The sequence below is a fragment of the Pagrus pagrus genome (assembly GCF_965226575.1).
Source record: "Pagrus pagrus genome assembly, chromosome: 14".
Taxonomy (NCBI): Eukaryota; Metazoa; Chordata; class Actinopteri; order Spariformes; family Sparidae; genus Pagrus; species Pagrus pagrus.
Window position 1 is genome coordinate 8,172,874 of NC_140198.1, and position 12,076 is coordinate 8,184,949.

General features: G+C 40.2%; 2 protein-coding genes across 4 annotated transcripts; one reads left to right on the forward strand and one right to left on the reverse strand.

Moving 5' to 3' along the window:
- The first annotated feature begins 17 nt into the window (after positions 1 to 17).
- LOC311268866 (GTPase IMAP family member 7-like) lies at positions 18 to 3,073 on the forward strand. The gene is made up of 4 exons (XM_084372795.1): positions 18 to 175; positions 870 to 914; positions 1,064 to 1,174; positions 1,638 to 3,073. Exons 1-4 carry the CDS (start codon positions 154 to 156, stop codon positions 2,399 to 2,401), a joined length of 942 nt encoding a protein of 313 aa, XP_084228921.1. The 5' UTR covers positions 18 to 153; the 3' UTR covers positions 2,402 to 3,073.
- Positions 3,074 to 4,266: 1,193 nt separating this feature from the next.
- LOC311269302 (uncharacterized protein) lies at positions 4,267 to 9,298 on the reverse strand. Of its 3 annotated transcripts, XM_084373374.1 has the most exons (6): positions 9,237 to 9,298; positions 7,958 to 8,083; positions 6,166 to 6,447; positions 4,954 to 5,103; positions 4,750 to 4,857; positions 4,267 to 4,651 (listed from the first exon to the last, which is right to left on the reverse strand). In XM_084373374.1, exons 2-6 carry the CDS (start codon positions 8,013 to 8,015, stop codon positions 4,572 to 4,574), a joined length of 678 nt encoding a protein of 225 aa, XP_084229500.1. In that variant the 5' UTR covers positions 8,016 to 8,083; positions 9,237 to 9,298; the 3' UTR covers positions 4,267 to 4,571. The 3 variants fall into 3 exon arrangements, with proteins under 3 accessions (XP_084229500.1, XP_084229502.1, XP_084229501.1); XM_084373376.1 differs by lacking the exon at positions 9,237 to 9,298 and having other exon boundaries at positions 4,954 to 5,093; positions 6,162 to 6,447; positions 7,958 to 8,275; XM_084373375.1 differs by lacking the exon at positions 9,237 to 9,298 and having other exon boundaries at positions 4,954 to 5,096; positions 6,162 to 6,447; positions 7,958 to 8,275.
- Between the last annotated feature and the right edge of the window lie 2,778 nt (positions 9,299 to 12,076).

Consider the following 12,076-nt stretch of genomic DNA (forward strand, 5'->3'; position numbering starts at 1 on the left):
TCCTCAAAATGGTGTCGTTACCTCCACAGGTGAACCTTGTGGCAGGAGACGGGCATATTTCCTGATTCAATATTTAATGTTTACGGTAATTTAAAATTTAAAACGTAAGTCTTTTCGGATAAGGAGGAGAAACGAGGCTTCATATTCGACGTGATGGCAGAAAGTGAAACATCTCGTAAGTGATTTGGTTTAATTTGTAGGTTTGAACGCGTGTGTTAGGATTAGATAAGTTTATTACATCAGCTTTTAATGTTCAACTCCTTAGTGGGATTGAGCTGCATGAGGACATAATTGCGTTTAAACAGGTGAATATTACAGTTCAGTGCTGCTTTTTACTTTCAGTCACAGATCTAGACATATAAAGGTTTATTTTAAAACATAAACTCAACAGTAGTTTTGTGCGAGGCGAGCACCGCCTTTCACTCTTTATCTCCTCCAGGGGAGTGAACCTGTGATCAGCACAGCTCCCTTCTGTAACTTTCCATCACTGTGTAGTCCATGTAGGTGACACCATTTAACCGATATTGAGCTAGTTGGTTTGTTTTGTAAAATGTAGCATTTTGTTTTGAAGTGATTGTAGAATAGATTAAAGGTCATATTAGTAAACATTTCTATGCAGACAAAACACTTTTTTATCAACATCTACAGAGCTTGTAGAAAGGTTTGGAATAAAAGTTTCCTTTCCTTAAAAACACAACTATGATTGTGAATCAATTATTTTAAAATGTTTGTCGGGTCCCAAATGTTTGTTTTGTTTATCTCTGTGTGAGAATTTTGACATTTGGTTTGATGTTTTATCAGCAACACCTTTAACAAATGCACCGTCTGTCTATCTATCTATCTATCTATCTATCTATCTAATTGAACAGAACCAGAAAGGAGGAGAAGACGGAGTATGGAACGTCCTCCGTCAGGTACGTTCTAACAAAACGTTTTTCCAGTTCCTGCGTTTCAATCAGTTTCAATTGTTTCTGACAAAGTGGCTTTTTTCATATTGGCTGAATATGTAAAATCTTTAATTCAACACTGCCACTGTTTGAATCTTTACATCTCCATGTTCCAGTGTCTGACTTGAGACTGGTTCTTGTTGGGAAGACTGGATCGGGGAAGAGTTCCAGCGGAAACACTATACTAGGAGGACTCGTCTTCAATGCAGCCGCCAGTCGACTGTCAGGTAAAAACACACACAAGTTGTATTTCTGTAAATGTTAAAGCTACTTCTACTAAATGCTTTTCCAGTTATGAGCTTGTATTCGGTCAAGGCAAGAGGCAGTCAGATACTAATGAGCAGCCACCAACATCTCTTCACCTGAGAGGTAAACTTTGTGGCCGCTGATATAATAATATGATAATATGATGAATACATAAAGCGGCAGGCTAACAAACTAACACACCCCTGATCCGCGCCTCCGGCTTTTCCATTCACACAGATGCTGTCTGGCCTCTGCTGCAGCTCTGTTACCTCAGGTGGCGGATCAGAGGTGGAACAAACTGTCCCCTCATCCCCCCTCTAACTTTCACACAGACGGCGAGGTATCAGTTCGAGAGTCCGGTCTTGAAAAAGCAGTAGGCTTACAGAACCTCTTGGTTATGATAAAGTTGTGTTGATGAGTAAATCTGTCATCGTCTCTCCTCAGTGACCAGTGAGTGCTGTAAGCAGAAAGGTGATGTGTCGAGCAGAGAGGTGACCATCGTCGACACTCCTGGCCTCTTTGACACTTCGCAGGCGGATGATACAGTGAGGAGAGAAATCGCAAAGTGCATCAACATGTCGGCCCCGGGGCCCCACGCCATCCTGCTGGCCATCAAGGTGGGGCCCTTCACGGCAGAGGAAAGAAACGCTGTCAGAAAGGTGGAGGAGATCTTTGGAGAAGATGCCTGGAAGTACACCATCATCCTCTTCACATACGGAGACAGAATAAAGTCAGATATCGAGCAACAGCTGGAGGAGGCTGGACCTGAGCTGCAGGAGATCCTGAGGAAGGCAGGAAACAGATATCACGTCTTCAATAACCTCAAAGTCAGCGATCGAGGACAGGTCCTGGGCCTGCTGGAGAAGGTGGAGAAAATGCTGGCTGACAACGGAGGAAAGTTTTACTCCAACAAAACCTACCTGCAGGTGGTGGAGATGTTGAATCAGAGAGAGGCAGAGCTCAGAGAGTTCTACGAGAAGAAACTGAAGGAAGAAATAAAATCTGTGGAGTCGAAGCACAAGAAGATGCTGAGTGAAGCTCACCAGGAGCATGAAAAGGTGGAGAAACGCCTTCAGTCTGAGCTGCAGGAAGTAAAGCGCTACTATCGTGCTTTAGAGAGCGGAGTCCGTCATTTTGTAGAGCAGACGGTGCCGACTGACTCCATGGAAGACATCCGTAAGTTTCACGAGACCCTGAAATTGAACTGAACCTCATAAACTCTGCTGGATTCTCCACCGTCTCCACCTGCACAGACCTGTTGTTTGACACAGCGGTGCTTTTATTGTCACAGTCATTGTTCTCATATCTACATGGTACCCTTTCAAGTGCCATGGTAACTTACCCTGGTAATATCATGGGATCCTCCGTTTAGCTTAGGATATATCACCTGTGGTGGTTTTACAGCACACCAAACAAAGGGATGTTCCCTGATCACTGACATGTATTGTAGTTCATGGAAAGATCTGACAATGTTACACTATGCTTTCATTTGTTAATGTGCAAATATAACAGCCCACAGGCAATTAAGTTAGCATTCTAGCAAACTGCTAAATACAATGTGTGCTAAAGTATCACCTGTACCTGTAACTAGTCTTTTACAAGTAACGAAAGTAACAAAAAGTACCACTGTGTAAAAAAACTTTGTTTTGAGTAAAATAACTAAAGTGATTAGTAGCAGCTGTCAGTGTACTGAACTGCAAATGATACATGGCATCACTCAATTGCCAACATTCATATAGGCAGTACATTTTGTATTGTGTTTGAGGTTTAAACGGTCTATACTCTATAGCTTGTATGCTGCCATGTATAAGAATCTTTAAAGTGTTGATTTTGCAAACTTTAAATCAGAGATTTATGTTTAATAAAACATTTTGAACACCTTCAGTTGTGTTATACATACGATGATCTGCAGAATCTGTGTGTGTAGGTTTGAGCTGCTTGAGTTTTTTTTCACTGTCAAGAATTTTAACAGGTTAAGTGTCTTTAGAGATGTCCTTCCTGCAGAGGGAAACATGTTTAATCAAGTCAGTAGTCAGCCAGAGCTGCCAGGTTTCATGTTCTGCTATAAAGGTTGACACCACTATCCACTCTGCTGGAGCTAATGTTGGCATACTAAGTACGATTTCAGCTCTCAGGCAACTCATTTTAAAGCTGGGGTTGGTCAAATAGGGGAAACCGGCAAGAGCAAGCTAAATTGTTGAAGTATATCCACCTGAAAACATCCCACCCTCTCCCTTCACGCCTGCAACAAACTGGATTTATTGATTGCTTTCAGGATGACAAGAGATTTTCAACAAATATGACATAAAATGCTTCTAGAAAACATACCCACCTTAGCTTTAACAGTGACAGCTGTCATTTTTAAGTGACTGTGTTGTTTTTCTTCATAATGTTTGCTTGCTTGCTCTCAACAGTTCCCACTGATAAGCTTTCACAAGTCTTTGCAGCTGCACCGACACTGTCACAAAGTGTGAAGCTGCTGAATTTGCAAGAATCTTTCCGGACTTCAAGTTATTTGCTTGTTGCTGAATCACAGCGGTTGAACATAAATGTCCGATGAGGAACTACTCGCAGCTACCGGCATGGTTAAGGTGTAATGACCAGCCAGACAAGCGACTGTTGGCTGCTCCTCAAGAGGTTAGCTTAGTTGCTATAACATCAGTTATATGAAAACTGGAGAGTTTATTTCATTAAAGAAGAACAAAGAATGACACTGAAGGACTTTCTAGATGATTAAAGTGTTTTTGCTCTTCATTTGACTGACTTCGGACAGAGTTTGATTCACCAACTGGCTCAGCTGGTGGTAGTGCTCTCTTGCCTTTGATCTGATTGGTTGAAGTTATCCTGAGATAGCCGGTGATAGACGAGACGGGTTCGTTCAATCACCCGCCAAGTATTTATTTCACCTTCAATGTGCCGACAGAGCTTGGGAAGTTTCAACCTTTAAAAAGTGGAAGAAACCTGAACTGTTAATATGTATTTCTTTCTCCTTGTTTATCTTCGTGGCCATTTTATACTTTTCCTATGATTTAAGACACCTTCTGTTTTAAACAATAACCAGAGACAAAATAGACTTTGAGAGACGTCTGTTTTAATTAGAGCAGAACACTAATACAACAGCTGCTATCAGAACGGTATTCAGCACAAATCATAGACAAATATTTACATAGATGATAAATGTTAAACATTCAATAGAAAATAGTTTTTTTTTAATTATCTGAGTGCAGTAATAATTGTCTAACTCCAAAAACAAAAATAACCAAATGAATAACAAATCCTATGTACAACAGGTGAGAGGCAGTGGACAGCACAATGAGGGGTGCGTTGTGTACAGGTGAGGCACAGCATGCTGAAAACAAGGTGAGCTCTGATTGGTCGTCACACGTAGATGTCCTCTGCATCTACAGACATCTGCTGTGTGATTGGTGTTTTCATTGGAACGACACGATCACAGACAACTGTAGAGAGAAGAAAAAGTTAGACAAATTAGTGTGTGGTAGTGTGTGTGTGTGTGTGTGTGTGTGTGTGTGTGGGTGGGTGTTTGTGTGTGTGTTACCATAATGAGACTCCTCCTCTTTCTCCTCTTTCTCCTGCTTCTCTGCGTCCTTTGTCTCGTTGCCGCGGTTACCCTGCATCGCCACATAAACATTTTCCGCTGGCTGATCTGAAGCAGAAGAGCAGATTACAATCCAATGATTTTATACTAAAGTGAATCTGTTGAGATTATCAGATTTTTTCCTGATCGGCTGTTGTGGCTGACCTGTGGTCGTCTTCGTCATCTGGCTCCTCCTCCTCCTCATGAGGATGAAGAAGATGATGAAGAACAGCAGCAAGAGGAAGCAGCAGATCAACACAGACACCACCACACTGCGGCTGCTGCTGCTGCTGCTGCTGCTGCTGCTGCTGCCACCTGCTGACAGACAGACAGTGTTTCTGATTCTCAGCAGTGTAGAGGATGTGAAAGGTCTGATATCTTTTAAAAGCATCAGTGAGGAAACATCAGAGCTGAGTGTATGTGTATTTATAGTATATAAAATGAAACACAACAACAGAGTATCTGTTTTGGATTTTAGACTTTGGAAAACATTTGAACCATTAACTAGTATCAGTATTGTAATTCACGTTCAAAAACATCCGTACTTACTATCAAGAAGCAGAAATGAGGAGGTTAAAGAGGAAAAACTCCCAGTTTAAGGAACAGTTCACCAGCCGGCGAAACCTCTGCTCCACTAACCCTGACAAGTTAGACTTTCTTTTTTTTAAGGTATTCACTACTCAAGTAACTTCTTCAGTAAGTACTTTTGTACTCAAGTAGTTCAAGTTCGAGTAGTTCAAGTAGCATTCATCCTCATGCTGATATACAGTCAGCTGAGGGTTCATAGTCCACAAACCATTTCTGGAGCTCACAGCAAAACAGCGTTGCAGCGTTCTCCTGAACAACTGTAGCTGGAGTTTTTTTAATAAATAAAAACAACAACAACAAAAACACAAAATGGCTCCATACAGTTTGTCCAGCATGATCCAAGTCTCCAAAATTGATTTGAAAAGACATTATTTACATCCTTTAATGAGTTGAGGTGTAAATAACGTCTTTTTTTTGGTATAGTTGTTATTTTGTGTTTTATTTTGTGAGGTTCATCCTCATGTGTCATGTTGTGTTACTTCCTGCCCTTTGTCTTGTTTTACCTTCCTTGTGATTGTCCTGATTAGTTTCACCTGTCCCTGATTATCCTCCTGTGTGTTTACCGCATGTGTTTTCCTTCTCTCTTTGTTGGTTACTTTGTCCGATTGGTTATCTCTCCCCCTGTGTTGAAGTCCTTGTCTTCCCATCTCTCTTTGTTATGAATGATTAAAGGGCCAATATGCCACTAATATACATGATAATAAGCAACTAGTTATGTAAATACTATGTTATGAGAGAAATATGAAAGTGTGATGTGTGTGGGTTGATATTCCTCAGTCCTGGACTCACCCTCCACTGTGAGCTGGAAGACTTTATTGCGTAGTCGATTCCCAGTTTTACTGAACACCTGCAGGCTGTAGTTTCCTGAGTCTTCAGGCAGAACTTGGCTGAACCTCAGCGAGCCGTTTCTTAGCAGCTCGCAGCGTTTGTGCTGACATATCATCTTTTTGTTCTTCGAAGAGACCATCACATGGGGGTGAGTCCACCTGAAGTCCTGGTCAGCCTCCTGCAGGTCTGAGGACAGCAGGACGGCCTCACCGCTGCGTACAGTGATTTTCTCTGTAAAAGCAGCTGGGATCAAAGGTCAGACAACAACAGATCAGCTCATTTAGCTCATTCATCACATGACTGCACTCATGTCAAACATGCATAATTCTAAAAGTTTAGGGATTAAAAAACTATATTAAACTATATATTACTGGATTCAAAATCTCATTGGCTTCATGATGCATCAGTCATCTGGAGGTGATGTTTAAATGGCTCAGGAGAGAGGAGAAGGAAGAGAGACTGATCATCTGTGTCAATCAAACGGCTGCTATCTCCAGACCTCAGGTGTAGAAGGATGATGCAGTAGATGATATAATGGTATTTATTCAACAGGTTAAAGCATGAAGATGCCATTTTGTCACCATGTTATTCTGGAATACAGTGTTTTGGACTAAACATGTTACTGAATGGATCTACTGGACATTTGGACGTAAGAGAAGACAGTTTCTGTTTGAGTTCTACTGAAACCCACAGACACTTTATTGTTGAGCTGGCAAAACTTTGTACTTGCTATTTTGTTAGCTCGTTTGTTTGTTTGTTGATTGTACCTTGCTGACGTGGTTTTGTCTGTAAATGGTTTGCATGAGGAGAATCACGAGAAACTCAGCTTTTTAACGACACATGGCGTGACTGGACACTAACATTGAGGCGTTTGCTGATTTTGCAAAGTTTGATGAACTAGCTGGTCTATTAACAGGTTTAAGTGCTGGTGGTACAATAGCAGCATCAACTGACCCGTTTATGATACAGATCACAGGAAGTTGTATAACTAGGAGCAGTTGTAAAAAGACTTCAGCAGGTACAGGATCTGGGAAACGGTTGATCAGTTTGGGAGCATGAGAAGTGAAATAAGGGACTGAACTCAAAGTTATTGAGTCAGCATGCAGAAGGTGCCCGCCTCATGTGACTGACTGACTCATTTAGCGATGTGTATGTAAACCAAATCTTGTGGTCGTCTGAGGAAGTTTAGTTCCTGATACTGAGCCGCTACCCGTCTCACTTCCTGAATGGCATACAGAAGATCCCGTCCAGCCCAGTGCAGCTCTTCAGTACAGGAGATGCAGTTTGGGGGACAAGTTATGTAAAAGTGGCCTGTTTCTCTTGAATTGCTTGTGTCTGATAGATGTTAGCTACTGTTCAGACTTTAGTCAGATCCGGGGAACTGGACTAGGTGTAGCTTTGATCAGTGACAACACACATACATACAGCGGGGTAATCTTTTGTAAAGAGAAGCTTGGAGCAGAGCTTCTGTGTTTGGACATGTGAAGTCAGATAGTTGAGGTGTATTTACATCTTGTTTTTCCTTTGGTTAGACTGTTTGTGCTTGCAAAAGTTCTGATTTACTAGTCCTCTTTCAGTTATATTTATTCATCTATTTAGTTTGAGTTGTAAACACAGACCCTCGTCTTTTTGTAGTTTGGTTCTTTTTTTCTTGTTTCATTTTTTAATCTAAGTTATTTGACCAAATTATCTGATTACATGTTGCTTCCCTGACATGACTGTCAGAGAGGGAAAAAACAAAAAAGTCTCTGACCGTAACTCCTCTTCCTCATCATCATCACCAGGCTGAATAACCAGACCAGAACCAACATGGCTGCCGCTCGAAGTCGACCCTGAAGCTGCAGGACTCTGATGGCTCCTCCCTGTCAGCTGTCAATCACTGTGAGGTGGAAACAAACACTTTCAGTGGTGAGTGTGTGGGTGTAAGTTTGAGTCAAGGGTCAGACCGAAAAGCTGCTGTCGGTCTGTCTCTTTGTCTTTGTGTAGCATGAATTCTCACACTGAGATAAACAAAACAATCTGTGTAAACACTCTGACAGCTGGTTCCAGCTTCTAACAAGGTTTGTCGGCCAGTTGGTATCACGAAGTATCTGTGTTTCGTCAGCATCAACAGTCTTGGTAGTTGCCAGTTTGTGAAAGAAAAACATTAAGATGGCTGAGTTTTACAAGATGCACCCAGCAAACTGTACTTCCCTAATGTTAGGAAGCTATCGTTAGCAATGTTAATGTTAGCTGGTGCAACAAACTGGCAACCTCTTGAGGGGGCAGACGATTTGAATAACAGCGGTGTTGTGACGTAGTTAAAAGTGAGTCGAGTTACTTGTATCTTAGGACTTTCTTTTCATGCCACTTTCTACTTCTATCCCGCAACATCTCAGACGGAAATATTACACTCGTTCCTCCTCTACATCGACAGCTTTAAAGAGGCTCTGTGACTTTCACGGAAAGTCTGACCTGAGTCACAAAGAAAGACAGTCCAGAAGCATTAAACACCTTCAACAAATCATCGACCAGGTTGAATAGACAACCGACAGAGACGAAGAAGGTCTAATTTTTTTACGTCACGTTACAATCTGCTCACATATGGCCAATAAAAAAGTGATAAATACATTTAAATGGCAACAAATTGCTACATAGAGCCCCTTTAATTACAGGATTTTACATAAAAACACAACTGCGATACAATAAAATAATCCAACTGAAACAATATAAAATGAGTAAAATGAACTATTTTGTTGCTCCATGTAAATGCATCAATAATGATTATAGAATATTAAGTAAAATATAATGAGCTCATTTAGACTTTAAATTGAGTACTTTTTAAATGGAAGCACATTCTGCTGATAATACGAACATACTTTCACTTAAGGCTTTAAATGCAGCATTTTTACTTATAAGTAATTATTTTTAAATCTTGGTATTTCTACTTTCACCTAAATAAAGTCTGAATTTGTCTATCTCGGATTAACTCAGAACACAGATATACAATCTGTAAAATGTTCGGGTAAAGATGTTCAGAGTTTTGGTCCTACCTGTCTGAGCGACGACGCCGACTCACAAACAGTGAGGCAGGAAACGAGATCAGAAACTCAACTGAACCGACCTCAAGACCACACTGTTTCAGTTTGTTCACACGGAGCTAAATCAGGTGTTAAAACCTTTATTCTGACTGACGGTCGACACAAAACAAAATCTATCTTCAAATTCAGTCGAGCTTCGCTGGAGCCACAAACACACAACTTCATGTTCTCACCCCGCAGAACAATTATACATCTGATTTACATTTCTTAGTTCCTTTGCGGTCTAAGACCAACATTCAATTATAATTATCTATAACTGACATCAGCGTACAAGCATTTTCTAAATGGCTCACTTTCTTTTCTAACTGCGTGGCTCGTTATAGTATTTCCTCTGCACTGTGTGTGCAGGTGTCTGACCATCCACAACAGTGAAATACATGAAACAAAAAAAGTCAGAGAAGAACAGAAAAAAGAAACAAAATAAATTACATTAAAATAAAACAGTTTAATAATAAAGAAAATAAAACAATGTATGGGTTGAAGAGCTCCACACCTGTGATTGTCGCCCTTCATATTTTGACACATATCCTTATTAACATACATGTACAAACTCTACATATATGCAGAGAATATTATTGATATGTATTGTGTATAAAGAATTCATAATATTTTTGCAGGTATGGGTTTCTTATAGCAAAAAATCATGCAGAGAGAGATTTTCTCCAACGCTCACGAATGAGTGGTGTAGCGATGACGTATTTTTGTAGGCTAACCCAGAAGTTAGCGCGTCCTGGTTCCCTCAATGAAAAGCCTGTGGGATTTTTTAAATTGGATTTTTAGACATTGCCAAAAATAATCTCTGCATCAAACACAAGTTCATGATACTTGAACGTTTTGTAGCGTAAATTTAAAAAGTTAATGTTGGGCTATAAACAGACGACATCATGGTCACATGACCTAAATGTCACCACCACTAAGCGTCTTACTTCACAATTACTATACATGTTTTCTATAAACTGATCAATCTACAAGTTGTAGAGTTAGAATAGTAAAGATGAACTAGTGAGTAGATGAGTCTCTGTGTTCGGTGTGATGACGTTTGATGTCCATAACGTCTGTCGTCTCATTTAGCTGAAAAAAAGCTAAATGAGCTAAAGGAAAATGATGTGTTTTGAGACGAGAGAATTGGACGTGCAAAAGTGCAAACTGATTTCCAGGTTACAGGACCACAGACTACACCATTAGGTACTAACAGGTCACAACTGTAACCACACAGGAAGGATGATTAGCTCGTGAATAACTTGTGAATAACTCGGTGCAAAAGTGTCTTCAACCACAACAGTAACCATGGTCTATTAGAACAGCAACACTAACTACTGCAAAACAGGTTTACATGTGATGGGATTTATAACACATTTAAACACTTTGAACGGAAGGAAACAAACAATTGTTTGATCCTATTTGAATCGTGTCTTGAATCACACATACGATGTTTGTCAATTTTAAAGATCATTTCTTAATTTGACAAAGTCGCAGTTTGTCATAAGACAAAAGAAATATCAGACTGTGAAAATACGTAATTATAAAGACTACACAGCCAGCAGTCGCGTCAGTGAAGTCGTCTCGATGAACAGTCACCAAAACCCGTAACTTAAACATTGTAGAGCTGCTCCTGTGTATTAGGAGCTCGCTTAACTGACAAACTACACCGTCACATGACTGCAGATTTATTGTGATTTTCACTGCGGCCATGTTGATGACGTGTGTTGAGCTAGAAGATGTAGTTAACTGAGCGGTTTAACACAAAACTAGACGTTTAATTGTGAACTCAGAGCTCACACGTGTCCTCAACGACACTGTAAAGACACTCCCACACAGGGTTTAAAAGCCTGCAACTCCCCTCCAGTTAGTTAGAGCTGAAGAAGTCCAGTTGCACGGCAACTTTATTGACTTGAAAAGTGATGTTTTTTAATTGACAAACAGCATATTTGTGATTCATAACACAGTTCAAATGGCATTAAATAAGTGATTTGTCTCTCCTACATTGACTACTGCACAAATCTTTCTGAAATTAGGTCCCATGAGGTCCAACAGGATTTCCTGACATTTGCCTTCAGTCAGTTTCCCTTCATTCTACCTGCCTTTGTGTGTCTGTGTGTGTTTGTGTTGAGTCCTCTTCCCTCTGTGGCCTGAATTCACCAATCATGACACTTTTAAGTAGGTTACAAAAAGGAAAAATCAGAGAACAGACTTCAGCTTGTACAAAACACAGTTGCCAGAGTTTCAACAAGAGTTTCTTTATGTGAAGGATCTGAATATTTCTCACCTCACTAACTGTAAGTCAGGCTTTTCTCCAGGTGGTGGAGCTGCTGCTGCATGCTGGGATGGACTCCATCTACCGTGAGCCTCATACAGGATGTTAGTTTTAGAGAAAGCATGGATGCATGTTGTTAATTACTTAATTAATGAATTCACTGGACTTTTTCTTTTTACAGAGACAAGAACAAGAATGTCTAAACTTGGCTGTTTATGAACAGAAAGCCTCATACAGGATGTTAGTTTTAGAGAAAGCATGGATGCATGTTGTTAATTACTTAATTAATTAATTCACTGGACTTTTTCTTTTTACAGAGACAAGAACAAGAATGTCTAAACTTGGCTGTTAATGAACAGAAAACACAGCAGAGAAAAACAATGAATACATAGACAGATTCCATCATCAGACTTTACAACAATATAAAAGTTTTAATAGCAACATTATGTTTCCAGCTGAGTTCTGCTATAATACAGCAGCTCAACATAAACACTGCAGTCGTGGCAGAAAACTCCCACACAGTCTACAGACACATCCA